Source organism: Annulohypoxylon maeteangense (genome assembly GCF_022496945.1).
Source record: "Annulohypoxylon maeteangense strain CBS 123835 unplaced genomic scaffold GGS22scaffold_9, whole genome shotgun sequence".
Taxonomy (NCBI): domain Eukaryota; kingdom Fungi; phylum Ascomycota; class Sordariomycetes; order Xylariales; family Hypoxylaceae; genus Annulohypoxylon; species Annulohypoxylon maeteangense.
In genome coordinates this window covers 728,358-755,097 of record NW_025953256.1, presented here as the reverse complement: position 1 = coordinate 755,097, position 26,740 = coordinate 728,358, and the positions used below count along the sequence as shown (strand labels likewise).

The following is a 26,740-nucleotide window of genomic DNA, read 5'->3' as shown; positions in this document are numbered from 1 at the left end:
TATGATCTCAATCGAAGTGCCGTTATGAACTATCTTCAACCCCAAGGTGTGAGCCTTTCCCGACAAGAAGATCTCATGTACGAAAAAGTGCTCGAGAGCGCCAATTTGGAAGAACTGAAGGAGAAAGGAGTCAATGTGGATGCGCTTCTACAGAGTCTACCTCCCCCGGAGATGGATCGACGAGAACCTTCGAAGGTGCCCGTTTGCGATAGATGCCACAACTTACAACATCATAATACCGGAGAATCTATATTTCATCCTTCGATAGATGCAATCAGAGATACTATTGCCGAATCATCGCACAAACACAACCACGTCTACCATATCATTGACGCTGCCGATTTTCCCATGTCCTTAATACCCCGAATCTCAGATATATTAGATACTACGCCCCTACGATCCAAGAACCGTCGATCGAAATCAGATGCTTTTTATACCAGTTGGAAGACGGGATTGTCCTTCATCGTGACTCGTTGCGATCTTCTGGCGCCGACGCGAGAGCAAACAGAGAAACTATATCCATATCTGCAAGACGTACTCCGGGATGCTCTTGGACGATTGGGGCGGAATGTGCGCCTAGGAAATGTGATAGCTGTGAGTTCGAAACGTAACTGGCGAACTAGGAATTTAAGGGAAGAAATCTATAAACGAGGTGGGTGTAATTGGTTAGTCGGCAAGGCGAACGTCGGCAAAAGTAAATTGGTCCACGAAGTCTTCCCAAAAGGTATGATGGCTAATACTTCTGGTAAAATAACATTGGGCGGAAAGGCAACATCGACGGAAGGGGCAAAATCTCAACTGGAGCTGGCAGGAGGCGACATAGATCCTCAGGTGATAGAACGCTTCGAGGACGAGAATTTTGACCAATATTCACTCCTAACACCTGCACCGAAGGAGACCAACTATCCAGATATGCCATTAGTCTCCACCTTACCTGGTACGACGGCATCGCCAATTCGGCTCCCATTTGGCAATGGTAGAGGAGAAGTAATCGACCTCCCCGGCCTAGAACGCTCCGGCCTGGAGCGGTATGTCCAGGAGAAACATCGTTCGTCTTTGATCATGCGTTCGCGACTAGTTCCTAAGCAACAGTCACTCGCACCAGGCCAATCTCTACTGCTTGGTGGCATTATCCGCATCACACCAAGGGAGCCGGCACTGCAAGTGCTGATGTACTCGTTTACACCACTCCACGCGCACATTACAAGAACCGATAAGGCAGAAGCCATCCAGGAACAGCGCAGCGATGTCAATATGAAAAACTACGACTTCGATTACATAGGAGTGCCGGGAACTGGCGAGCGGACGAAACTTGCAGGCTCTTTCAAACTGAAGTGGGATGTGACAAAAGAGCGAACCGGTCCGCTGATGAGGAAAGATGCTATCGGCCTGAGTATAGAACGGCTACCATATCGCGTCGTGTCGACTGATATCCTGATCGAAGGTGTTGGGTGGGTAGAACTCGTCGCTCAGGTACGCACGAAGGACCTCTTTAGACGCAACGAAGAACCAGGGGCTCCTCAAGAAAATCAAGAAATTGAAGAAAAGAAGGAGCTCTCGGCTTTGGAAAGGCTAGAGGCTCTCGCCGAGGATCCAAGGAAGAAAGCTCAGGCGCCTAAACCTGTCCCTGCAGAGGGAGAGCTTAATTGGCCTATCGTGGATGTTTATAGTCCTGAGGGTAAGTTCATCTCGTGTCGTCAGCCAATGAACGGCTGGATGATGAATAAGCCTTTGAAAGATCCACGTCATCGGAATGCAAGACCAAGGAAGAGTATGAAGGGCATGAAGAAGCGCGAGAAGATGCAAAGGAAAGCATAAGCCGCCCAGCAGAGGTTGCGTAAGTAAATACACATGCAGTTACATACCTACTAGGTACCTATATTCTCGGCAACGGAACGATGTATATTTATATGTACGAGGACATGAAATAACGTTGTAAACCACCAAAATGACTTTGGAAGTTGTTTCGTCTATTCTCAACTTCACATGAAATGAACTAAATTAAGGTTAAATATGATAGATCGGAAACCCTGAACCGGACTACCGGGATTGTAGGTCTTAGGTAGCTATTACTAAGCCTGCTACATCATACCCACATGGTCCTCAATGCAATAGGAAGTATGACGCGGGGTTGTGGGGCGATATTTAGGTCATTCAATCCCGGTTATTTTTCTCAAAGTCAATCTCGTAGAAGCTTCAAGACTAGGCTGGAGTGGTAAATGCAACGCTCCTTACTTCGCAAGGACTTGTGTTGATTTGTTAAATATGAATTAAGGGTCCTCTATAAGGAAGAGAGCGGAGAACCGATAAGCCTGAATTCCTCTTGGCCATCCCTAGATTCGTTCATATTTTGTCGATGTTCTAGGAATCTGCCCACACACTTCGGCTTCTCGTAATGCGACGTGCATACATAACTAGGTAGCTACATCTGTATGTACATCCATCCATGATATTACCCCAAAAGTTACAATACACCTCTCGTGCTTCCTCTGTGCGCGACTTCCTAACAGGGAGCAAGAGAGGAAAGAGCGGGGGAAAGGACGGGGTCAAGTAACAATTAATTCGAAACTTGAAACTCTGAAAATACCTTACATACATTGGTATATATACGGTACCTTACTCACCTATCTACGTAGGCACGTCAATTATATCGCTCATTCCCAAATATCCACCTTGTCACTTCACAAAACCGCGCAAACTCGGGGAAGCGAATCCTGGAAAAGGGATCAAGAACTCCAAAAAGAAAACAAACCAGAACAAACACCAACCAACCAGCTGCCAACCAACGCACCAGTGGCGCCGCATCAGAGCAAGACACTGTTGATCCATCGATGATCCTCGACCGTTCTAAGGCCTACACGTATGCATACATAGGTCGATCGTTCGAGCTCCTCACCTCCCAGCCAAGCGAATCGTCAGGCACCGGCTTTTATCCAATACCTGAGCGCGCAGTCCAAATCCCATATTTGCACACCTTTCTCCGCCCTTCCGATATTGCCTCGACCATATAGCGAGCATTCAGTACTCCTCTTTTCTTCCCATACATATCACCGCCCACGCACACACACATAATACGATACGGAGACATACATACATACATACATACGTACCGCAGCCATGTCCGGTCCAAACCCCCTCTCGAATCAGCGGCAGCGCGACCGGCCCCAGGGATCCCAGACGCAAGTTCAGACGGAAGCGCCCACGGGCTCCGGAACCCAGACCGGCACCGAGGCCCCGGCCCCCGCTGCCCCCGCGATCCTGCGCCTGCGCGGCTCCCACCCGCCCTCCGACCACCGCGTCCAGTGGGCCGAGTCCGTTATCGACAACGAGGGGTTAGGTCGGAAGCGGTCGAAAGGTACTTCGTCCCATCTCCCCCGATTCTCCTATCTTGATAAATGCCACAAATACTAACAAGCGTAACAATAGTATGCTGTATATACCACGCCCCGCGCCAAGTAGGCGAATCCTCCGACGAGTCCTCAGGCGACGATTCCTCCTCCTCCTCAGACTCTGATTCCGACTCCGACCGTGGCATCCCCGACGACCCACGAGACAGGGCGATAGCGGCGCGGCGGAGACAGCAGCAGAACCATAATCACAACCACAACCACAACCATAACGACGGAGAATGTTCGGGCGACAGGAACCAGCGCAGGCGCAGACCGAGCCCTAACGCCTACGAACGCCAACCGAAACCCAAACCCCGGTCGAACCCCGGGGGCGACGGACGGAACCCTGGCAGTCGCGGATCCCCTGGTGCTGGGAGGGGGACTCGGTAAAAATGAACCAAGGGGCTGGCTTATTCTGGTGGAAAAGAAACTAGTGGGACGGTTGGGTGCCGACGCCGCCCTAGGATTTAATACGGGATTCATGAAGATGTGACACTATCCGGAAAAGGGAGGAGGGAGAGGAGGGAGTATATAAGGGGATAATAGCGTAGGAACCACACGCTACAAGGAGGGAGGCCGGCATTTGGCGGGACGAATCTCTTTTCGGAGGATTAATCGGATCGGTCTGTAATAGGTACAACCCGAGGAGTAGACGATATTGGATGGCCTACACTGTCGCTGCTACCGTTAACAGGGAGGGAGTCGGGAGGTGGAAACAAAAGGGCATAGCATGTAGTACGGATGTATGTAACGAGTATACCCAAATCGCAAATAGGGGGGAAGGAAGGCTTGGCAATGCCGCATCAGATTCATTCACGATATCAAAATTCCAACAGAGCGAACAAAGCAAAGTTACGCATGGCACAAACGCACAGGCATACACAATCACTGTCTAAAAATTCCCATGTTAAATGCAATTCCTTAATTCTTTACGTGATTCGTATCAACAACCTCTCTACTTGCCTTGCCCCCCCACGCAATGCTTGATGCTCCCTGTCTGTCTCTTTCTTGTCTTCTTGTAAATTGATCGCGATCTGCCTATCTCTGCAAATAAGTCCAACGACTACATATTCAAGGCCGGTTGAATTTTCTGCCTAGGTATTCTTCTCTCCCCCTTTTTTTCACCATCTTCTGATCTCTTCACTTCGCACCTTGCTTCGGTAGGCAAATTTAGCTAGACATTATTTCCTCCCCCCCAACTTAATAGCGCAATGCCGTAGGATATCGGTTCGGAACGCAAATGTCGACTGAATTCTGGATATCCGGAGGGAAAGCAAGTTTGGGGAACTTTTGTTCATCTCGTGTCCCCTCCCAGCTATAGTACAATTAAGGCAAAGCATACCATCTTTATCCTCATTAATGTTACATTCTAGTAGGTTGTCCTTGACTTGGTATGTAGTCAATACGCTAATTTGACTCGGGAGAAGAGGGAGAGGCTGGTGTGGGGATCATCATGCTGGGAACTTGCTTCCTCATCACCCCTCTTCTACGTTGCTCGGCTCGTGGTACACCTTGTATGGCACGGGGTTCCTTCATTAAAGAAGGGTCTAGTCGTGCTGGTATTCTTGTCGTCACTGATCGGTAGTCGCCTTGGAACTTGGCGTTCGGTACAGGCACGCAAGCCGTTCTCCATATGTGATCGGAGGTGTCTGTCAAGAACGATGCTTGTTTCTGATGTCTCGATGGGATTTGAAGACCAGGTAGGGAGGCAGAGACGCCGTGAGAGGCTCTTATCGTCGAGAGACGGGATAAGCCAGAAGACAAGCCGGATCTTCCTCGAGCCTTCTTAGCGAGAATTATCTCGTCGAAAAGGCGGATCTCTGGGTTTGTGCCTGGCTGCGTTTCGCGTTGGTGGATGAATTCATTAAATGCTAGTTTGATGTTAGTAGATATTGCAAGGTGAAAGATGAGATGAGATATGACTTACCTTGCGTTTCTTTCATCATTGTAACGTACTCCTGTTGGTCGTACGGCAAGCTTCTAATAAATGCATTCATGTCGAACCCATATATTTGGCCACTGTTCTTTTGGTCCTTCGTTGGCCGAGCCAGATGCTTGCGATATGTATAAAGAAGACTCGCGAGGCAACGTACAAAAGCAGCACGAATCTTGTCCTCGCTGAAGGCGACTGGGCAGACAATACAGACGCAGCCGAGACAACGTCCGTGTGAGACTGCTCCGCATCCTACACACTTATACCATCCATCACCCTCGCATCGCTCATCGCAAATCGTGCAGGTTGAGGTAGTGTCGTTAGCACCGAAATTGAAGCAGTGTCCTTCAACCCACATCGTAGACTCGGTGTTTTCTACTGGCTGAACAAGCATGTTCGGCATCACCGTGGATGCAGCGATAGTAGACTGGGCGTACGTCGACGGAGCGTAACCCCCGTACGACGATTGTGAGTCTATCGAAATAGCAGAGATGGATAAATTCGATTGATGGCCGTTTAAGAAGGGCGGGTGAGGTCGGTGAACCGGTGCGTGACCGAATGAGGAGCTGCGCCGACCCTTCTCATCGAAATGACCCGATCTCTTCTCTCTTAGTGTAGAGGATAATGCGAACCCCGAATCGCTTCTAGAAATAGGTGTCGCGGGCATGGGCGGGAAATTTACCGAGATAGGCGATACTGACGATGGCGGGCTGGTCTTATTTGATTTGCTGGTGGCTGGCCGTTCGGATCCTCCCGGCTTCGCATGCAAGAATGCATTAAACACGGGTGGGCTTGCCGTGCCTGCAGGCTCGGGGTCTCCAAAAGATGAAGAATTCTGTGCCACCCATTTGTATAGCGTACTTGGCGCAGCCTTCTCGTCAAAAAGGGCGCCATTCTCAGCGGAGAAGGCGTCGTAAGGAAAAGATTCAATCGCATATGGAGGTGGGCCTGTCGTGACACCGAATCGTAAACTATGCGGCGCCGCATATTGCAGGAGCGAAAGAAGTTTTCGTCGGTGTTGTTTTGGGAGACGAACTGGCAGCGCCGGTGATTCAATCGTATCTTTGTCTAAGTCAACCAAGACATAGTCGTCATCCGGAATCGCGATATTGTCGTATCTTCGCTCAATGCCGACGATGTAGGGACAAGGGGCCTCAAGGGCAGATATCAACCGCGCCGGTAAAATAGGAATGAATATGCTTGCCCAAGTCAACGGATATAACAAGCTAGCCAGGGCGTGTGAGGCGAGATGAAGCATCGCCGTGTGTGATGAGAGGAAGATAATTCGTGATTCAGACATGGCATATTCGAAGAGAGTGACGATATTTTCGAGTGATAGGGATCTAAATAACGCATATAGGTCAGTGTTACGTGAGCCTGGAAGCTCATTAATTGCTTCCTTTCGTGCATATAGACGTAACTCGCGCACGCCAATCTCGACCTGGGTTTTGGAGCTTAGAGGGCTAAAAGCCTCGGTACATAGATTGACCACGTATCTTTCTAAAGGTTGCCAGCGACCTACTCGCGGAGAGCTTGGAGGTACGCGTAGAATTGCACCATCTGTCATTGGTACTATGACGGCTCGAAGCCAATCCTTCCAAAAGCCCAGTTTTGTGACATCTCTGCCAAGAATGCCGTACGCTCGAGGCGTCCAAAGACCACTCTCACCGGCGGTCAAGCCATCGATCTTCGATGCGGCCCCGTGTCTTAGGGGCCTCAACATTTCCGTCATGAGGCTAATTTTCTCCTCCACTGCACTAATCTGGTCATCGAGCGTCTCCCGAGCAGACGACCCAGACGCTATTGTGGGAAGTTTTGCTAGCAGCTGCGAGAGATGCGCACGTTCGGCGGCGAGACGTGCTCCAAGACTACCCGCAAGCTCTCGTTCTTCCTCAGTCATATGCCTCTGTCTCCAAAGCTCACAACGCATCTCTATATCCTCTGCTACATCTGTTGTGAGTGCTGTCCATATAATGACGGTTATTCCATAGAGCTTGGAGTTATCGTCCGAGGTCATGGTGAATCCATGCCATGTCGATCGCGGTCTCTCATCCGATGAGACAATCTGAATGTCGTTAGGGAAGGCGAACATGGGTACATAATCTGGGAATCTGCCTCTCTTGCTGAGGCTTTCCGTGTCGTGTCGAGGAGGGTATCGGTCTAGGAGTTCGGGTTCGAATCGTCGTTTCAGGGGATGCATATCAGGGTCGAGGTTAAGAGGTTCGGGCGGGGGGATGACGGAATTGTAGCTGCTCATTCTCCTAGTAGTTCGGATTGATGCTAATTTGCAGAAGTCAGTACAGAACACAGAGTTCTTTTTGCAGTCATGATCGAAGATTTCCGCAGGCAGTCCTTCTGCCACGTCCTTTAACAGGGACCCTCCGCCTAAATCGCGAAATGGGGCCATACCGGGTCTCGGGGTTGTTGGCTGCTTTCGCACGCTGTTCATATCCCTAAAGCTTATTTTCCGTCTTATGCTGCCTCTGATGCTTCCTCTGATGCTCTTCATCGGGCTCATCCTTCCGCCTGAGGCTTCGTCTGCCTTGATCTTATCCGTCCGTGGGTTCACCATCGGTGGTCGCGAGTGCGTCTTGGCACCGGCCGAGAAGCTTAGATCCTCGAGGAAGTTCTCCCTCTCGGCTGCGAACTTGACTAAGGCCTTGTCGAAATCAAAATCCATAAGAAAGCCATCCTGCCCAGCCGCCACAGGGTGAGGATTGGGTCTTATTGTAGCACTACTCCTGTTACTTCTCGTATTCCCATCCAACTCTTCAAGGGCCAGGATTGAAGCGAACGATGATTTGGAGAGTCTATTATTAGAGTTCTGGCGAGAGTGTCTCGCAGAGGTTCTGTTGACCGAAGGGGATGGTGTCGGTTCGGGGTCGTCGTCGGGTTCGCCATCTTCGTCGATGGTGTCGTCTACCTGAGTAGACGATGCTGAAGTTGGAGGTGGGAGGTCTTGGTAGGATATGGACTCGACGCCCGCAATCCAGAAATAGTCCGCGAGCGGCGCCGAAGGGCTATCCATGACATCGCAGGCCTATGGCGGTGTCTATTCCCCCTTATTTCAATCCACACTTGAACTCCGTTCGCCGAAGAGAAGGTCGATTGTCGATTGAGATGGAGAAATCAATCTGAACTTTTAAGAAGTTATGTCCGAGTGACGTGCCCAGGGGTTTGCCAGGCACCAATCAACAGTTCGAACTGTGTGAGTTTGTTCTGTTGTTGTTTTCTCAGTCCCGACTTGTGGATATCGGCAACTTTGTTACAAGTGCGCCGATGCATATATCCCGTTGTACAAGCGAGTGTTGGATGGATTAAGAAAGTTATGTGATTGAACAACTGACTGGTTACCGCTAGATAATTCGGCAGACTCCAGTAGATTCTAACAACAGGGTCTACTCTGCGGGACGTGCTCGAGGGGTCGGGTGGTTGAGGGGTGTAAAATGTGGATGTATCGTCGGCTACTAAAGCAAACTATTTTAATAGACGAAAGGCAAACCGTCCATTAAGATGAGATGGGTGTCAACGGATCAGATAATTAGTCTTAGTCGACAGACCTGCAGGACTTATCAGGTTGATCGATTCTCCGAAAAAAAAGGTCAGAAGATCTTTTTAACTACCGCGAGACACCTGTTTTTAAAAAATTGGTGTGCACGTAGATAGTGTTCGGCCTATATCTTTTGTTTTGGTAGTTGTCTTATTTTCGGGCAGAAGCAGCCGATGTACTGTTTATGTTCGCCTTTCCTTTTTTTTCTTTAATATTTTTGGGCGCCGGGTAGACACGCACGATCTATTAGGTATGCAATGCTTCCAAAACAGCTTGAACAATTATGCGGTGCTTGGATGCAGATGCATGCCCCTTTGCGGCGTTATCGTTCGGGTGGGAGGGATAGAAGGGGTTGAAGGAGGGCAGTTCGAAGAGGAGTACCCAGGTAGTCCTAGGTTAGTTGTGTTGCTGTTGGATATGATCGACGGGTGAATATCTAATGACAATTTTGACTGGACGGGAGAGAAACAAGCTCCCCCAAGCTAGACTGGTCCAAAAGGATATGATGTTCAAGAAAAACGAGTGTTTTTGGAATGTCAAAGATCGATCCCCGAGTTCATGCAGATTCAGTGAATGAATGGTCGTGGAAGAAAAGAGACTACTGCATGGCACTGGAGGCGTTGATGAACATGGTTGATTTTTTGGTGGAGGAGAATATTGAAGATGCAGTCGGGCAGCCGGGTTGGCTAATCGGTGCTTGTAGTGGAGCCGTACCCTGGCAACCCTGTCAACCCCTGGCAATAGGACTGACTGGTCAGTCTGGTCTACCAGATACTATGTACACATGTACCTCTATCAGGTATTGTAACCCCACCACTTTTTTCCAAGCCGGGATTAGCTGTAGTGGGATTTTTACGTATCACGCATCGCACGACATACCTAAGATTCTAAGCAGCTCCAGTTGCCCAGAACTTTAACCCCTGTTCCGCCTCTCTTTACAGGGTTTACAGGGATTAACGAGCACTGAATCGGCAAGCACCCACAAAGCCACTTTAGCGATCTAGCAGCCAAAAAAAAAAACTGACTCCTGAAGAAGGCACACCCTTCAGAAAAGCTTACATCCACATATGTCAAAGTCAATTCTGCTACACACTAGGTAAATGTAGGCAATGACTTCCCACCGGGCAAGTTTAAATAGAATAGCCGCCATAACGTGGAAGGTCCGAGTCAGAAGGTTCCCCTTTTCTCCATTTTCCCACATATATCATGAATCGAAAACTTCGAAGGGGGAAAAACAATCCTAGGCAGAACAATTCACTAAAGACAACATGGATGGTTGCTCACATGCGGTGAAACTACATCTTGAACAACGCATCTACTATGTACAATAACATGCACCCTCGGGCACAAGCTTAGCCTTTTACTTATTCTTTCTAACTCATCTATCCACGTAACGTCTGATTACGCAGTACTTTACAACGTACCAACGAAAAAAAAAACATTATCTAGCGTTACGTGTTTGGACCACGAGACGAATGCCATGCAGCTATTCTTAGCGAGGAGGTTAGTGCTTCCTCGTACTACGCCGTTCAGCGCATGGTCGAAATCCCAGAGTTTTGGAAGACGCGGCCAATTTTTTAGCCAGCATCTGGCCATCTGGCGTCAAGGTAATCCTTCCTGGTCTGGATGATTTGGTACCTTGCAGGCAATATGGAACCTACGTATCCATATACACACATACATGATACTATATAGATATCATAATACGGAATGAGGTTCATTATCTGGTCATATCCATATTCCCCCCCTTTTTTGACACTTTCTATCCCAAGTGGAGGGAAGACGTACTATGTAAGGGTTTGTCGGAGGAATTGGAGGAGCATTTTGCATGTCAGGTTGCTATGTTCCTGCATAGCCTACCAAATAAGGGGCACACCTTTTTTTTCCCTTTCGATTTCGACGAGTCAAGAAAGCTCCAACCCCTTGATTCCGGGATGTGAGATCCAGCTCGTATTTGAGCCGTCGGCAGCAACTTCGCATTTCAGTACATACCACCGATGGGTACGAGTATCGAAGCAAGCAAGCGAAGGTCATCTATTTCGAGTATAGCCCGGCGGACTTTATGGGTTACGGGTTTTTGCACACAGACGTACATACAAGCTCCACCAAAGTCCTCCCTGCCTGCCTGTAAGCCGGCTAGCTTAGTGCATACATGGCGGCCAGAGCTTCACGCCCCGGGGTCGCTATCGAGATCACCAACGAGGAACTAACATGGCCGCCGCCGGGATTGGCGCACAGTCACAATTGTCCGTGGTCGTCCACTATGTTAGGTACATATCAGACCTCCAAAATAATTCCCCGTGCCTACTTGGCTACGCATGTATGCCGCTGCAATATATTATCAATAACGCAACTCGCCCGATCTTATCGACCAATCGAAAGACCCTGGGTACGTGATCGTGGAGAGAGAAAGCCAGCGTGTCAAATCGACAATGAGGCGACGCTAAACCCCGACCATTAATGCCAATATCACCCAATTTATTCAGGTTACAGTCAGGCACGCACCAAATGGCAGATGCTGCAAAAAACATTCTACATACATAAAGGTAACGGTCAGCGAAAAGAAAACATGGTCTCCCATGGTTTGTAAGGACGCCACTGCAGATATCCAGACGGACATCAGTCATTATGTTTCAGACGTGTGGGGTTAGTCATGGGCTCGGTCTCTAGACAGCCAAAGATGGGAACTCTATCGAACTCGACTTGTCTTTTTTCAGAAGTTCGAATGCAGTCGACCTAAAAGCCGTGTCCATCATCATTCCATCTTTGCCAAACGACGGTGAAGTGACCGCTCTTCACAATCTACTAGTCTACGCTAATTCGGACTTTCTGCTATACCAATTTCTTTAGAGTTTCTCTCTGCATTATCTTTTTTTATATTCTCACGATGAGGTTTTCCTATTATCGCGAAAGGTATCTAAGTGGACCTTATATGCGCGAGAAGAAAACCTCTAAGGCGAAACGGGTTTTACGAAGCGCACATCTGACGAGCTTTTCCATGATTCTCGTTAGAAAATTCCGGTTTTCAACCGGGGCTGTCTCTCTTCAGAGGAGTTTATTCGTGATTAACAAGTCCGTGGAATCCTTGCAACCGTTCGTGGAGGCGTAATCCACTTGATCCATGTTTGCATGTCATGTATTGTCCTATCCTGGCATCAGACAAGTCAGGGACCAGGAACCCATTACGGCATCGCCCGTGCCACGGAAGTGACGTAGCTGGATCAAACGCTCGTCAGAACGAACTTCCTATGTGTGTTGGCCAACGTGCTGGTGTATCAGGTACCTTAAACACATGGAGCTCTCTAGGAAGCTAAGGTCGCCTGCTCAGATTCCAATTGAAGCCGGGTAGGATCGTCACACCGGAATAATTACAATAGTTAATACATAACAACAAATATGACTTGTTACGGGACAGCGTCAGCAACAATACGGGCCGTCACTTGTATTATCAAGCTACCCGAAATACATAACCACTTAAGACACTCTTGTTTGAAATTGATTGTTTCTTTCCAAACACGGACTTATACACAAGCCACGATCTTAGAAAAGACCGATTAATTGAAAGATCGTCCACTATGTACTTATGTAGGTATATAAAATCATCAATATTTACGCAATTGGTCATCCATCCGTTCCAGATATTCGGTTATCTCCCATTGCCCACTCCCATGCCTGGCTAGTAAAAAATATGCCAGGATATAAAAGGATTCTGATATGGTCGGGAGTCCGATGAAACCTTCCACACCGGAAAGCATTCGTGCAGCCGCAAGCATAAGAATAGAAAAGAATTTTACTGAAAGGGTAGCATCCTGGGAATTCCAGGAATTTCTTGTCTGGCGTTGGTTGCCATTTCAGGGGTAAGACCATTTATTACTTTGAGACTGTGCCTGAAGGAACAAGCGGCTCATCTGAGCCTTTTGCCTAATAAATAACTGCACTTTCGCAGGCGGCTCTTTCGAATGTCCAATGTCAGCTTTTTGAAATGATGAATACGACCTTCTACTGCTATTATTAACACCAGGCTCGCCCAGCTTCCTTTCACCGCTCGGGGATCGAAATCGCTGGACCTGCTTAGGTCTTATCGTGTACTATCATGCCCCTTTTCTCTTACAATTCTGAGGATGTCCTTGTATAACATTCGCACCGAATTCTTGAAACCCGAGCTTTCATACTACACACATCGAATGTTGTATTTAACTTAGGGGCATCTCGATATTGGGGGCCGCAAATGATGGCCAATAGGGTATAAACCGAGAATCTCCAAATCTCACCACACCAACAACGATTATGCCAGACAGCCAATCCATGAGTCGATCTAATTGCATGAATACACAAACCGCCAAATTGGATATGACAAGCTTGCATTGACCACGTCGATCATGTTGCTTAACCAGGCTGTCAGGGACAGTCTGTCTGACAGCTCACATCTTCAATATACTGGTGAGCATGGATATTCAGGCACGAGGCTTACTCAAGATCTATTACACAAACGGGTTTATTTGACGAATAAGGGAATCAATAGTTCAAGACCACGCGACGGCCTAGTTTTTTTATAGTCGTATGAAGACGAAATACGACTTTATCATTTGAGAAATGCTTCGTTTCTAGTATTAAAATATGCTTACGCAACGTGCCCAGAATCTTGTAAACCCCCTTCCCCGGATCGCCTTTGTGAGACTTGAATTCGCGTCTCAACGGCCATATCCCCATATATCTACCTAACGAACACGTTCGTAAAATGGCGATGATACTCTTGCCCTATACACCACTCCACGCAAGCATCTTGTGATCTAAATGTGCTTTAAATCGTCTTCCGATCCAAAGTAGACCCCGCCCATCTAGAGATGCTTCCACGTAATGCGAACTCCCGGGCATGAATATCACCGGTGCTAGATATTAAATATCCACCTCTTAGCAAGGCGCTCCTTAATGCGATGTGACGAGTCAAGAATCGTAATCGTAGACCGGTGTGCTATACACCAAAATTCCCATAATTGCGCGTCCCATCAGGGAATCAATCACTTAGTCGGCCTCGTGCCCAACTTCCCCGTTGACAGAAACCCCTTATTCCCCATCTCGCTCCTCCACCCGATCCCCAGGACCCCAAACACGATTCTCCCATCCTCCTCCTCTTCCACCTCCTCCCCAGCCTTCTCCTCCACAACAAAGCAGCACTGCTCTACCTCACCAGGGTGCAAGACAGGCCTCTTACTCTCACTAACCTCCCAATTACAATCCCTATACTTCAGCCCCTTCTCCAGCTCAAGCCCCACGCGGTACAGCTGCATGACATCCTCACTACAATTCTCCAGCTGAGCCTCCATAACCCACCTCCTCTCCCCCTTCTCACCAGCGTCACCACCATCCCCAACACTACTCCCAGTCGGAGAAAGCGGCAAAGCCCCAACCTTAGTCCTAACAATCAACGACCCCTTACATATAAACTGGTACAACTTCCGAAAAGTCCGCGTCCGCCCGGACGTCTCCGTCGCCTCATAATAGCTCACCGTAACCGCAAGCACATGATTCCCCTCCTCCTTCAAATCGAAATTAACAATCCGCTGCAACGTCTGACCCGGATCCAAATCCACACCCGCATTGCCTCCTCCCCCTCCTCCCTCTCCCTCCCCATCATCCTCATCATCAACCCCCTCCGCCCCCACCAAAGCCAACTTCACCGCCGCAGCCGAACTCGGCGTCTTCATCTCCGCCTCGATCCGCACATCCTTCGTGAACTTCTTCTTCGGCAGGGACCCAGGCGGCGGCGCCGACAGGGGCGTCAACCCGCCTCCACCGCCTCCTCCGGACGTCTGCGCGACGGGTTCGCCCGGGAGCGGGACGTCGTGGTTCGCGCAGAGCGTGCAGCTGAACGTTTCGCCGACGTACGCGGAGCCGAAGGAGGGCGGGAGCTGGAGGATCGGCGCGAGGAGGAAGGGGTCTGGGTTTGAGTCGGCGGTGGTGCTGTAGGCGAGGGACGCGGGGGTCGGGGCGTCTTGTCTTTCTTTTTGTGGTGATGGGGAGAGCGGAGATGATGAGGATGGCGGAGTGGCGAGGGGCGGTGGGAGGGGATGTTGGACGACGAGGGAGGGGCGCGAGAGGCTGTGTGCGTTTGGTCAATTATCGATTACTACATATAAGATCCCGTCTCATAACCTGCTAAGAAATACTACGCGTGCAGAGAAATGGATGAGATTCATACCGTAAGACCTTCAGGGAGACGGAATGCGGTTCCTTGGGGTCGACCGACGGGTAGCGTTGGTGGCTCATTGCGTCGGAGGCTTCGAGAAGAAGAATAGGCCTCTGGTATTCTGTATCACCCGAAAAGGCATGAACATACTATTGAGCTCCAGCAAGACCCGCCTACATTGCTAATGTGATGATATGTTGAGACTTGAGTTGATTAAGAGTGTTCGTGATAAACTGACGTAGTCTTATCGATAAGTATCGATCATGGTCCATCGCGAGTTTACGTAAGCAGGTCTATCGGAGCAGTCCGAAGTCTTACCTAGAGACCTTAATATCCACGCCCACACGTATTCAATCTGGTTAACACGAAGGTAGTCACTCGGTAGAAATGCAAAATAGAAGTGTAAAAGAGTAGGAAAAGGGTAGTGTCAATTATTGTCGTTATTCGGGAGCTATGTAGTAACGACGTTTGGACACTGTCGAATGAGCTGCCGCCTTAAAGGGCTCTAAACTCGATCAATGTCGCGCATAGCCCCTTTCCGAGCTCGAATCCTATTAAAAAACAGCCATTACCCCCAATAACTCACGGAAAATAGGTCATAGAATTTCCCGTTGAGCTTCTCTACACACCAATCAAAGTGCTGGATTACAAACTTGCGAATATCGAGCTTGATCATAGTCCAGGGGGAGGGGGTACCTGTCAATTAAATTAGTTAACCACGATAATAAGAGTAAGAGTTCACGGAGGATAACTAACAGCGCCATAGCTTCCTGCTCCGGGAGGGGGAGGAGGCGGGGGAGGTGCAGATCCGCCAGGAGGGGGCGGTGGGGGAGCTTCGCTAGGCGGAGGTGGTGGAGGAGAATTTGAAGCTCCCGGTACGGGAGGCGTTGGGGTTCCCTGCTGAGCGGCTTGGGCAGCAGCGTAATACTGCTGGTAGTACTGCATATACCTGAAGTTGCGTTAGCGATTATGCGTTCTCCCTCATGGCCATGTTACTTACGCCGCGTAACCACCGTATGCAGCATAGGGGTCTTGACCAGCACCGTAGTACTGCGCATATTGTGCAGCATAATCGTTGCTAGCGGTAGACGGGCTTCCTTGGCCAGGAGGTGCAGGAGAGGCCGAATTTGCGGCGGGGTTTGGTGAGTTGTTGTAACCACCATATCCACCATAGGATCCCGAACCACTACCTTGTCGATCGTTATATCTGTCGCCGCCGTAAGATCTCTCGCCGTACGACGATCGCTCTCCATAACCACCACCGCCGCCATTGCCGCCACCGTGGCCACCAAAATGCTGACGGGGTGGTCGACTCTTGAACTCCTCGTACTGTTCTTTAACATTGGAAATAAGATCTTCACATAGCTCCTTGGCTTTATCAACCATCTTCGGATCAGGGCCACTAGACACTGCGTTAGATGATTAAGATGATATATAGTTCAACGTGTACTTACGCAACATGGAGGTACATCTCATCATCACTTTCGCGGTTTGTAGAAGCTTCGAGATAGCCTGAGCCACGTCCCTTGATCTGGACACGACATCCAGTTTCTTGCTGAATGTGCTTCACGTAAGAGCCACCGTGTCCAACGATTTGGGCTCGAAGGTTAAAACCGCGAATTTCTTCCAAACCAATAGGTATCTTCGACTCCGGCCATTTACGCTGCTCGTCATTAACATAAATATACCACAGAAAGGAGAACCCAACTTACGCGTCCGAACTCGTCTCGCTCTACCTGTTCTTGGTCTCGGCGTCGGAAGCGTCGTTCGTCAACCAGATTAGGCAGCTCTTGCTTCATCATCTCCTCGATCTTGTCAACCGCGGCCTCGAGGCCGGTTTTCGAGGTACTCGTGATGTGGAGGAACAACGGGGGATTCTAGGCTCATGTAAGTCATGAAATCTTGACTGCCGAGGCATACTTCTCTTACCGATGGTGTCGCCATGCTTTTGTCGGGATAGTAATTTCCTCGAGTCGTGACATCTTTCAAAGTCAACCATAATTCTACACTTTAAGTAAATAAATAACTGGGAGGTGTTTCGTACCAGCTCCGGTTTCCTCTTTAATCTAAATCAAGTAGTGGAGGTCAGCAGATGCCACAGAGGGGATTCGTGCGCGAGCTAGCACGCTTCTATGTAAGCAGAACCGTTCGCAACACGAAGATAACACACTGGAAGAGAACCACCAAGTCTAGGGGGCTGAAACTCTGGTGTAAATCAGTAGGAATTGACCAAAGGGTATTATTTACCATCTTCTGAGTTGAGCTCTTCGTGAGTAAGTATCGGTTGCGCAAATCGTTCACTTCGATATCTTTGATATAATCTCCATCTGCAATGTACATTTCGCCGTTGATGTTGTTGGATCCATTGCCGCCAGGTGTAGTCGGAGCGTTGGGACCGGGAGAAGTAGATGATGACGACTTAATCGGAGGCACGTCGACGTGTTGAATTCCCTTCTTAGCTTGGATTTGGGCATTGATCTTAGCAGCGGCGGCAGCTGATGATGAATGTTAGCTTGAGCTTCCATGTAACATTATATAGCTACCTAATAGGCTAATGCTATCGAGGTTAAAAACTTCTAGTAATGAGTACATACCTGCTGCCGCTGCCGGGTCAACCGGGCTTCTCGAGTCGGACGCGCCTTTCTGTCCATCCTTGGGAATTGGGCTACGGTCGCGACCATGATCCGACCTTTTAGCTGGAGGTGAACGCGATCTGCGATCGAAACGAGAGCGTCGCGGCTCGGGTTCGGTTTGATCGAATCGAGAGCGTTTCGCTGTACGTCGTTCGGTGTCGTCCATGTTCACGTAGGTACACTGCACTTACTAAGAAGAGGACCGAATAACAAAGCTCACAGTATTTTGTAAAAGAATAAGGCGCATATGTAAAGAAGCTTGAAGAAGGAAGGGTTGTTGATTGGGAAGGCCTTACAAGTGGAAAATTGATTAGCCTCGAATTGATGGATCAAATCGATGCTAAAGATTTCCAGACTAGTTCCAAAGGTTGAATTGGATCGGAAAAAGAGATCCACTTGGAACGCGCAACGGGAGTGGGGTAAATAGATAATCCGTCGTAAGCAATTTAGGTACCTAAGTATACATGTACATTGTACATTGTACTGCTGCACATCATGATTCACGTGGTCCGTGCATGTCTGGAAAGTCCCCACCACCACGGCACCCCTCATTCTATTCACAAAATGCAATATGTGGGACTATGTATATACTGGCTCCGAATTTCGCAGCTATGGTACCTAGAAGAATTCACTGTCGACTAAGCGGTCACAATTTTTTATCTAGTGGCTTGAAGTGGTGAGTCAAGCTGAAAGATCCTTTTACCAATTGACCCTCCCCAGGCTTTTGTAAGGCTTTGAGGATTGCCAATTCTGATCAGAGAGCTTTCGAGTTCTCGTTGATGATCAAGAACAATGGCGTCCCGCACTCTTGTCCAGTCTAATTGCTTCAGAGCTGTCGCCGCCGGCCTGCGAACCATTCCACAGACTTCAACAAGATGGAGCTCAAGTAGCAGTTCTACTTCAGCCATTGCTTACAAGGCTCTCCGCCGGCGTGTAGCTCCTCTCCCAACAAACGATACACCGTCATCATGGTCTGCCCAAGCAGCCGTTTCCAACATTCTCTACGAAACCCCAACACCCTCAATGGCGCCTCCGAAACGCCATGTCCTTAACTGCCTGGTCCAAAACGAACCTGGTGTCTTGTCCCGTGTTTCTGGTATTCTAGCAGCACGAGGCTTCAACATTGACTCTCTAGTCGTGTGCAGTACCGAAGTCGAGGACTTGTCCCGCATGACAATTGTGCTTACGGGCCAGGATGGCGTTGTCGAGCAAGCGCGAAGGCAACTAGAAGATCTAGTACCTGTATGGGCTGTCTTGGATTATACCAACGCTGCCTTAGTGCAAAGGGAGCTGCTTCTCGCCAAGGTCAACATCTTGGGACCGGAATACTTCGAGGAATTGTTAGCTCATCACCGTGAAATAACGGCCGAGGCTGACGCCGGAGAAATAAGCGAGAAGACACTAGAGGATATCGCCCTGGACTTTCACCCGAGTAAAATGGTGGCCAGTCAAGCTCTGCGGTTAAAGCATGAGCATCTGAGATCCATAACTTACTTCGCGCATCAATTTGGGGGCAAGGTACTCGACATTAGCACAAATAGCTGCATTGTTGAGGTGTAAGTGATTTTCTACCAGGCAAGTCGAACCATGCTAACGATCCATAGGTCTGCCAAGCCAGTTAGAATCGACTCATTCCTAAAGCTGATTGCGCCGTTCGGTATCTTGGAATCGTCGCGCACAGGTCTCATGGCCTTGCCTCGATCTCCCCTCTACGGCCCTGATGAGGAATCAATTGTCAAGGAGGCAGATGAGATCGTCGATGCTAGCCAGCTACCTCCCGGATAGGCTGTACATTCGGATCTGTACATATTGGCGTTGGTGGTCAATTAAAATCATGGCTTGATTGGGGGTTATTACCTAGGTACACTATAAACGAAGTCATTAGTGCAAACTACCTCAATAGACATTTAGTAAAATCCTGGATCTTATTGTGATTTTACTCATTGTTGAAATTTAATAGTGCTAGTTATATCAGGAGATATATGACTCCTCATACTCTTTCGTGAATCTTGACTCAGCCTTCAATGCTATTTTTCGCCTAATGACAATTTTTCCTTTTATCCTCATATTTTTGGAAGCCTAGACCCTAAAAAATGTGACATTAATTTACCCAATTATTTTCTCAGTAATTCTCCTTTGTTCACCACGAAGCCCTCGAGGGCCGCTGGATAAAAATTAGCTTGATTGTAGTCGAATTGGGAAAACATGACTTACCAACAGCAGCCCACAGTCTGTTCTCTGCTTCGGGGAACACAAGAGACCGATCAGAGTAGAAGACCTTGTCCTCAACCTCCTCGTGATGACGAGGTAAGCAATGCATAAACTTCCAATCTGCCTTTGCTCCGCCACGCTTAGCTAAGTCGTTTGTGACCTGAAAGCCGGCAAAGTCCTTGAGCCGTTTCTGGGTCTCCTCCTCCTGGCCCATAGATATCCAAGTATCGGTCACGATGAAATCGGCATCCTTGACGGCTTCTTCGGGGACAAAGGTTTGGTTTAAAATACCAGGCGTGTTGGTGGAATCGGCTTGACTCGTGATTAGGTTCACCATGTCTTTAGGTATGCCATAACCACGAGGCGTAGCGACTGATATCTCGATGCCTGTTTTAACGCAAGCGGTGGCGAAATCGAACAGTACGTTGTTCGCATCTCCAACCCATGCGATCTTTAATCCGTTCGGCACAATTTTACCGAAAAGACCATCCGGATGGGACAAATCTTTTGAGGTTCGGGTAGACTCATAGATTGTTAGAAAATCCGCGATGATCTGGAGCGGGTGGAAGTCATTAGAGAGCGCATTGATGACGGGAACGGAAGAGTGTTCCGCCAAACCCGTAATATCACTGTGAGGACCGACTCGAGCTACGATAGAGGAGGTCATGGATGAGATAACTTTGGAGGTATCTAGCAATGATTCATTCACCTATAGGATCAGTTAAGTGGTGAAACGGTAACATGATTATAGAGCCTTAAATATACTCACTCCTAATTGGATATCATTCTTGCCAAGGAACATAGGGTGACCACCAAGCATAGTCACAGCTGCTTCTGTCGATACCCGAGTCCGAGTGCTGAGCTTGCTGAACATCATGGCCACAGTCTGTCCCGTCAACTTCTGGTTCAACTCTTGGGGGATTCCGCTGGACTTAACGGCGCCTTTATGCGCCGCAGCTCGGCTCACTAAGGATAAGAATTCATCGCGCGTCAGGTCGCTAATTGACATGAGATGTCGAACTGGCTTAGGAGTTGCTGAGTAACTCCTCGCCTGGACATAGCGGGATGTGCGTTGAGCTAGTCGAAGAGCCGGCGACCGCATTTTGAAATACTTTCGAGATGCCTGTGTTGTTATAGAAACAGAGCTTGAGATTAAACAAGGTCCTGTTCCCAAGTTAACTCAAATTGTTGATATATAAGGTTAGTAAATGTAGGTACCTACCTAGGTATGTATACCCGTTTATAGGTACCTATATTTAGTTGCCAAATACTAGATAGACGTTAAATCCTTTCACCTTTATAAGATCAATCAATTTTTATTACCTTGGAATCTAAGACAACATAGTATCAGCTATACAATGATCGGATCTGAGTCACCAGCGAATAAGACTCACTGTTCAAACACGCCCTTCGTCGTGACATCCACTTCGACGATTGCGGAGATGAAATTGATAGGCGTAAGTCTGTAGACACAGGTAGCTATCAGATTAAAGGTTATCTGCCAACTGTTTGACAGCTGTTGGGATTAGAATTTTAAGTTGAACCGTTCCTGTGTATCTGCAAGCTGCATAAGAACCCTGCGGCTTCTGCACGGGCTTCCCCGGATCGCGCTAGACTATAAGTGGATCTGGCCACTTCTTTCCCGTCGGCTTAATTGGCTGTTACTATGTAGGGCTCGTACCTCGAAGCATGGTTGTGTTGGCTTCGCCTCAGCAAGAGCGCTGGAGCCCTGTCTCAGCTTGGCTGCTTGGGTGTGGGTCGTAGTGTTGTCAGTTCCAAGGTTGAATGACGACGACTGCCTTCCTCACTGCCTACTTCATCAACTTTAAAACTGCCCAAGCTACTACCTATTGATTATTTCAACCTGACTCCATCATTTCTTTATCACAATCATTTTTATCATACATCCTACATATGATGAAACATTGAATTGTTTGATAAATCAATGATGTCTGCGTCTCCTTCCTAGTCGACCAGTCTTTCATTATTCGCGAATGTGTCATCTTTTATTCATTAATATCTCAACATAGCCATTTCACATTTTCATCAATCACCATGCCGGAAGAAGAATCATCGCCCTTACTCTCTGCTGCGATGAAGGGGAAAAAGGCATCTGACGACCGCGCCAGCTCTAGCGAGTCAACTCCGCTCCTGTCGAATTCTACCGATACCCCGCGTTACGATGGAACCGCCGACGAGCACGATGGAGACGACGCTGTTTCTACCCACTCTCAACCTGCCGGATCAACGGAATCTTCTCGTTCGAACCGGAAGTCTTGGAGATGGGCATCGTGGATAGCGATGGGCCTTCTCGGAGTACTTGTCATTGCTATTATTATTCTTGCATTCATCGTTCCCGAAGCAGTTCAAGAGTATGCCCAACAAGCTACCGTTATCGAACCCACAAATCTTGCCCTCGAATCTATTACAACGAACGGAGTTCGAGCTCGTGTACAAGCCAATTTCCACCTAGACGGGTCAAGAGTCAGCAATGATCATGTGCGAAGAGTAGGGAGGGCCGCTACGTGGGTAGCGTATCAACTTGAGAGCGCCCAGACGAAGGTCGATGTACGCCTTCCCGACTATAATAACGTGCTGCTTGGAAGCGCTGTTATCCCATCTCTTCTGATAAACTTGCGAGATGGTTATGTCACCAATTTTGATTTCGTTACGGAGATATCACCTGGAGATGTGGACGGTATCCGTATAATCGCGAACGAGTGGCTAGAAGGCAGATTGGATCAATTGCGCCTGAATGGAGCGGCTGATCTTAGTCTTAAATCCGGCTTCATCCCTCTCGGAACTCACGCCATCTCTGAGTCGCTTGTATTTGAAGGTCAATCACTCTACCAATCCTTCGCTGCCCTATATTTCGGAAAGAAAGTCTTGTTCTAGCATGTCCGAACAGCTAGAGGCACACAATTACTTGAATACACAATATACTAATTCTTTGAATAGCCAACAAGATTCCTGCAATGCCAAAGTATAATATCACTCGTTTTAACGTCGAGGACGGACCGATAAATGGATCAATGCTAGCTGATGTATCCTTGACTGCGCTGAACGAATATCCGGTCGAACTTGATATACCCGAACTTGCGTTTGATCTTTTAGTACCCGGTTGTGCTATTTCGGATCAGTCTATCCTAGTGGCACAGGCGGCCACGAGTGACATCCATGTTCACCCTCATTCTGAAGTTGAAGCGGATGTCAAGGCTGTGATCCGCGAACTACCTGACACTTTAACCCATGTTTGCCCGGATTCCACTTCGTCGCCACTGGATAATCTGCTCCGACAGTATATGCATGGCGAGCCTGCGACTTTCTTCGTTCGTGGGAGCCAACATCCAGATGGTGATACACCAAAATGGATTGCAGACATATTATCAAGCGTTACCGTTCCTGTCCCGTTTCCTGGGAGAACTTTGGATGGCTTGATTAGAAATTTTTCATTAACAGATGTTCACTTTTCCCTACCGAATCCAAACGCCGGCCCCGATGACCCAGACTCCAACCCAATGGTTTCGGGCAATATTCTAGTTACAGCAGACGTCCCTTCTGAGATGAATTTTGGCATCGACGTAACCGATGTTCGTGCCACGGCAGACGTGCTTTATAAATCAAAGAAATTAGGAGAGCTTAACTTGCAAAAATGGCAAGCCGCTAATTCCACTAGAGTTAAAGGCACGGGGGACCAAGGTCCTATGCTCAAGATCCAATCTCAAATCATCGACGCGCCCCTTAACGTAACCGACGGGGCTGTTTTTACCAGTGTTGTCCAGGCATTGCTATTCGGCAGTGCCCCTATCCGCCTACATGTCAACGCCTTAGTTGATATCAAGGTGCAGACCACGTTAGGTAACCTCACGCTAAAGGAGGTACCTGCGGAGGGCAAAATACCAGTAAAACGTCCGTCTTCGCTCTTCTGATCTCGTGGGTGGCTCTCTCAGATGGACCGTCTATCAGGACGGCTTATTCCTTGAGGTGCAATTCCATGCCTTTTCATCATATCACAGGCTACGCGACATAGGCTGACTGATTCTTAGCCCTCCCGAAGGGCACTATTGGCAGTATCGTTCCAAAAGTCGGGTCGCTACGGATTCTAGACACGACATCGGATTCAATCACATTGCAAGCCTTGGTCAATGTCACGAACCCAACGCCGTATACAGCCCATGTGCCGTATGCCAATGTTCACGTTCTTCATAATGGATCGGTCCTCGGAAGTGCCACGGTAGAAAATCTGGATGTCGTGAAAGGGCCTAATTCTAACCTGCTCGTCACTGCGAAATGGAATCCGCCGATGGGTGGTGACCACGGCCGAAGAATTGGTCGAGATCTAATATCACAATATTTATCGGATTGGAATACAAGTATCACCATAAGACCTCATCGGCATAGCATCCCGGGTCAGCGCATTATCAGCGATGCTTTGTCGAAGTTTAATATGACCTTTGTCGCTCCTAGACTAGATCTGCCTGGCGATATATCCGAGGAAAAGTCTCACTTTATTAGAGATGCCACATTCCACCTCTTTTCGTCGACTGCTACATTTACGCTTGTTTCGCCACTGCACTTTAATACTTTATACTTAGACTTCGTCAATGCTACAGCATTATACAACCACACGGAACCGATTGGGCAAATTGTATACGACTTACCATTCTCGGCGCCTCCTGGTAAGTCGGTGACACCGAAGTTACCTGTTGACTGGTCACTCGACTCAGTGGGTTACGATGCCATCAGGAAGGCCATCGGCGGGACGTTAAAGCTGGACGCATATGCCAACGTCGACATGCGCCTAGGAAATTGGAAAGAGTCGTTATGGTACTCAGGCAAAGGCATTGGTGCTAGCATACAGTTGTAATGTTTGACAATTCGAGGGCTGGCGTTTCAAAAGGTACTGGCAGGCGGGTTTTCAAGACGGACTGGGTCGGAACGGCGCAATTTGTTATTTCGTGGTGAAGATAGTATGAGAATCTTTATGGAATATATATATCGCATATACATATCTGATATCATTTGGCGTATGATCTAAAGTAGTGCTGTGCTGTTTTTGCGCCAAAATCTAAAGGGGCATAGCGATTTGCTGACTAATATGGCTATGACTGTACAAAGATCCGCAGTATACAATTAACCGTTAATTCATCATCAATTGATGGTTTGCAAGATTAAACGTTTGAAAAAAAAGAAACTGTTGACTGCGCGTTTTTTTATTTAATTGTTTATGTTTTAGATTAATGTTTATTTTTTTTTTAAACGTTTGGAAATTTTAAATATTTAATAAATCTTTAAGCGTTAGATATGAAGCCTTCGATGTATTTAGACGGGAAGTTATAGGAGTTAGCGGATAGGTGTTTCATTTTGGAATTAACAGGCAAACGGGTTAAATTAGGTTAGGTTAGGTTAGATTGAATTATCTAGCCTTTTATGAGGCTATTTACGATTTTTACGATTTTTACTTACTTACTTATTTACCTACCTACTTATTTACCTACTTACCTGTAAGAGCTGTAGTTGAGCTTTAAGTTATTGGCAAATCGGATAGGCTAGAGGTCCTGGAGATCTTGGAGGCGATTTTGGTGTATATGGTGTGGGTAGACTTCTTTAAAGATTTGGAGGTTTTGAAGATAAAGAAGAAGATGAAGAAGAAGGATTGAAGGTAGGTGAGTGGGATTAAGGTCTTATATAGACTTAAGGTAGGTGGATTAGATCAAAACAACAAGATCAAAGTACTGAAAGGGTTACATATATCAGATCAGGGACTTCGAATAGTTCGAGCTATCGCTAAACATTTATTTGAAAGAAACGTTGAACTTTTTTCTAACGTTTGAAAATATATAACGTTTAAATGCGAGTAATCGTTTAATTTTATAAATGTTTAAATAATTAAATGTTTATAAAATCAAACTATATATTGATGGTTTTAAAAAACATTATGCGTTAATTAAGATGGGCTAGTTTAGCGAAGGACATAATTTTGCATATAGACCCTGGTATCTATGGAAAAGCTCGATGTCAAGCTCAATCTCAATCTCTACAAAACAGCTTCAACGCGCTAAAGGATACTCCTACAAGGTCAAGCACGAAACAGATATTGAATCGAAGTCGGTCTATTATGAGAGCCCCAAGATATCGGGCTTTATTAGTTGATAATTGATAGTTTTTTGTATTATTGAAGATCTTTGGGATCCGGACGCGAGATTGAAGTCTCCTCGCTCTGGTTTACTTAAGCTGCCTTCAGCTGTCTTACCTTACTCGCATTCTTATAATACTTTAAGTACATATATAGGTATCTACCTTGGTACCTTGCATCATCTATTATGGCGCGTATGCCAAAAATTCCATCGCCATACGGCCCCCGGCCAAAACGCTCGGCGCAGCTGGTACTCATTTGGATGGTTATATTAATCATCGCGTTCATCGTGACGTTCTACCTTACATCGCGAGAGCGTGACGCTCCGTCTTCGTACGCAGGCATGCGACTCCCTGACGATAAGGAGCCAGCGGGAGGAGGAGTCAAGATGGCGAAGATAGTGCCTTGATATCGCTTTCATCTTTGATGAGAGGTGCTATTAGCGGGGTTTATTATATAATAGAGGATACTCGATCTTGTTTATGAGTTGCATAGGAGCAAACGAAACTGAACCCGAGACGTTGATTCGTCAATACGGAGTCAATTGGACCAAATAGTAAATTGGGATTATACTTTAAAGGATCGCAAAATACCGCAAAACGGCTTGTATTCTAGGACCACCATTACGTACAAAAGCAATTAGCAAACATCCACTTTACACAGAGCCTCGCCAATCCAACGCAGTCTATTACTAGTTCGCA

At 47.7% G+C, this 26,740-nt stretch overlaps 8 protein-coding genes across 8 annotated transcripts; 5 read left to right on the top strand and 3 right to left on the bottom strand.

Annotated features, from left to right (window-relative positions):
* The first annotated feature begins 128 nt into the window (after positions 1 to 128).
* On the top strand, positions 129 to 1,949 carry GGS22DRAFT_164219 (uncharacterized protein). Its single transcript, XM_047961496.1, has one exon. The coding sequence runs from the start codon at positions 172 to 174 to the stop codon at positions 1,816 to 1,818; it is 1,647 nt and encodes a 548-aa protein (XP_047818559.1). The 5' UTR covers positions 129 to 171; the 3' UTR covers positions 1,819 to 1,949.
* Positions 1,950 to 2,408: 459 nt separating this feature from the next.
* On the top strand, positions 2,409 to 4,278 carry GGS22DRAFT_164215 (phosphatase inhibitor-domain-containing protein). Its single transcript, XM_047961495.1, has 2 exons — positions 2,409 to 3,355; positions 3,427 to 4,278. The coding sequence occupies exons 1-2, from the start codon at positions 3,118 to 3,120 to the stop codon at positions 3,777 to 3,779; spliced, it is 591 nt and encodes a 196-aa protein (XP_047818558.1). The 5' UTR covers positions 2,409 to 3,117; the 3' UTR covers positions 3,780 to 4,278.
* Positions 4,279 to 4,290: 12 nt separating this feature from the next.
* On the bottom strand, positions 4,291 to 9,011 carry GGS22DRAFT_164212 (DENN-domain-containing protein). The gene is made up of 3 exons (XM_047961494.1): positions 7,732 to 9,011; positions 5,317 to 7,602; positions 4,291 to 5,260 (listed from the first exon to the last, which is right to left on the bottom strand). Exons 1-3 carry the CDS (start codon positions 8,348 to 8,350, stop codon positions 4,797 to 4,799), a joined length of 3,369 nt encoding a protein of 1,122 aa, XP_047818557.1. The 5' UTR covers positions 8,351 to 9,011; the 3' UTR covers positions 4,291 to 4,796.
* Positions 9,012 to 13,890: 4,879 nt separating this feature from the next.
* GGS22DRAFT_188932 (uncharacterized protein) lies at positions 13,891 to 17,858 on the bottom strand (the record flags this gene model as incomplete). The annotated part of the gene is made up of 11 exons (XM_047964784.1): positions 13,891 to 14,971; positions 15,072 to 15,208; positions 15,646 to 15,755; positions 15,812 to 16,008; positions 16,060 to 16,461; positions 16,514 to 16,722; positions 16,772 to 16,936; positions 16,989 to 17,041; positions 17,104 to 17,125; positions 17,307 to 17,554; positions 17,654 to 17,858. 11 exons carry the CDS (start codon positions 17,856 to 17,858, stop codon positions 13,891 to 13,893), a joined length of 2,829 nt encoding a protein of 942 aa, XP_047818556.1.
* A 441-nt stretch (positions 17,859 to 18,299) lies between these two features.
* Positions 18,300 to 19,613, top strand: GGS22DRAFT_164201 (small regulatory subunit of acetolactate synthase). The gene is made up of 2 exons (XM_047961493.1): positions 18,300 to 19,248; positions 19,297 to 19,613. Exons 1-2 carry the CDS (start codon positions 18,485 to 18,487, stop codon positions 19,475 to 19,477), a joined length of 945 nt encoding a protein of 314 aa, XP_047818555.1. The 5' UTR covers positions 18,300 to 18,484; the 3' UTR covers positions 19,478 to 19,613.
* GGS22DRAFT_164199 (ornithine carbamoyltransferase precursor-like protein) lies at positions 19,613 to 21,404 on the bottom strand. Its single transcript, XM_047961492.1, has 6 exons — positions 21,298 to 21,404; positions 21,227 to 21,234; positions 21,126 to 21,173; positions 20,673 to 21,067; positions 19,907 to 20,612; positions 19,613 to 19,856 (listed from the first exon to the last, which is right to left on the bottom strand). The coding sequence occupies exons 4-6, from the start codon at positions 21,003 to 21,005 to the stop codon at positions 19,807 to 19,809; spliced, it is 1,089 nt and encodes a 362-aa protein (XP_047818554.1). The 5' UTR covers positions 21,006 to 21,067; positions 21,126 to 21,173; positions 21,227 to 21,234; positions 21,298 to 21,404; the 3' UTR covers positions 19,613 to 19,806.
* A 175-nt stretch (positions 21,405 to 21,579) lies between these two features.
* On the top strand, positions 21,580 to 24,931 carry GGS22DRAFT_164195 (uncharacterized protein). The gene is made up of 3 exons (XM_047961491.1): positions 21,580 to 22,739; positions 22,862 to 23,812; positions 23,950 to 24,931. Exons 1-3 carry the CDS (start codon positions 21,959 to 21,961, stop codon positions 24,768 to 24,770), a joined length of 2,553 nt encoding a protein of 850 aa, XP_047818553.1. The 5' UTR covers positions 21,580 to 21,958; the 3' UTR covers positions 24,771 to 24,931.
* Positions 24,932 to 25,960: 1,029 nt separating this feature from the next.
* On the top strand, positions 25,961 to 26,589 carry GGS22DRAFT_164191 (uncharacterized protein). Its single transcript, XM_047961490.1, has one exon. It carries the CDS (start codon positions 26,227 to 26,229, stop codon positions 26,446 to 26,448), a length of 222 nt encoding a protein of 73 aa, XP_047818552.1. The 5' UTR covers positions 25,961 to 26,226; the 3' UTR covers positions 26,449 to 26,589.
* Positions 26,590 to 26,740: the final 151 nt, after the last annotated feature.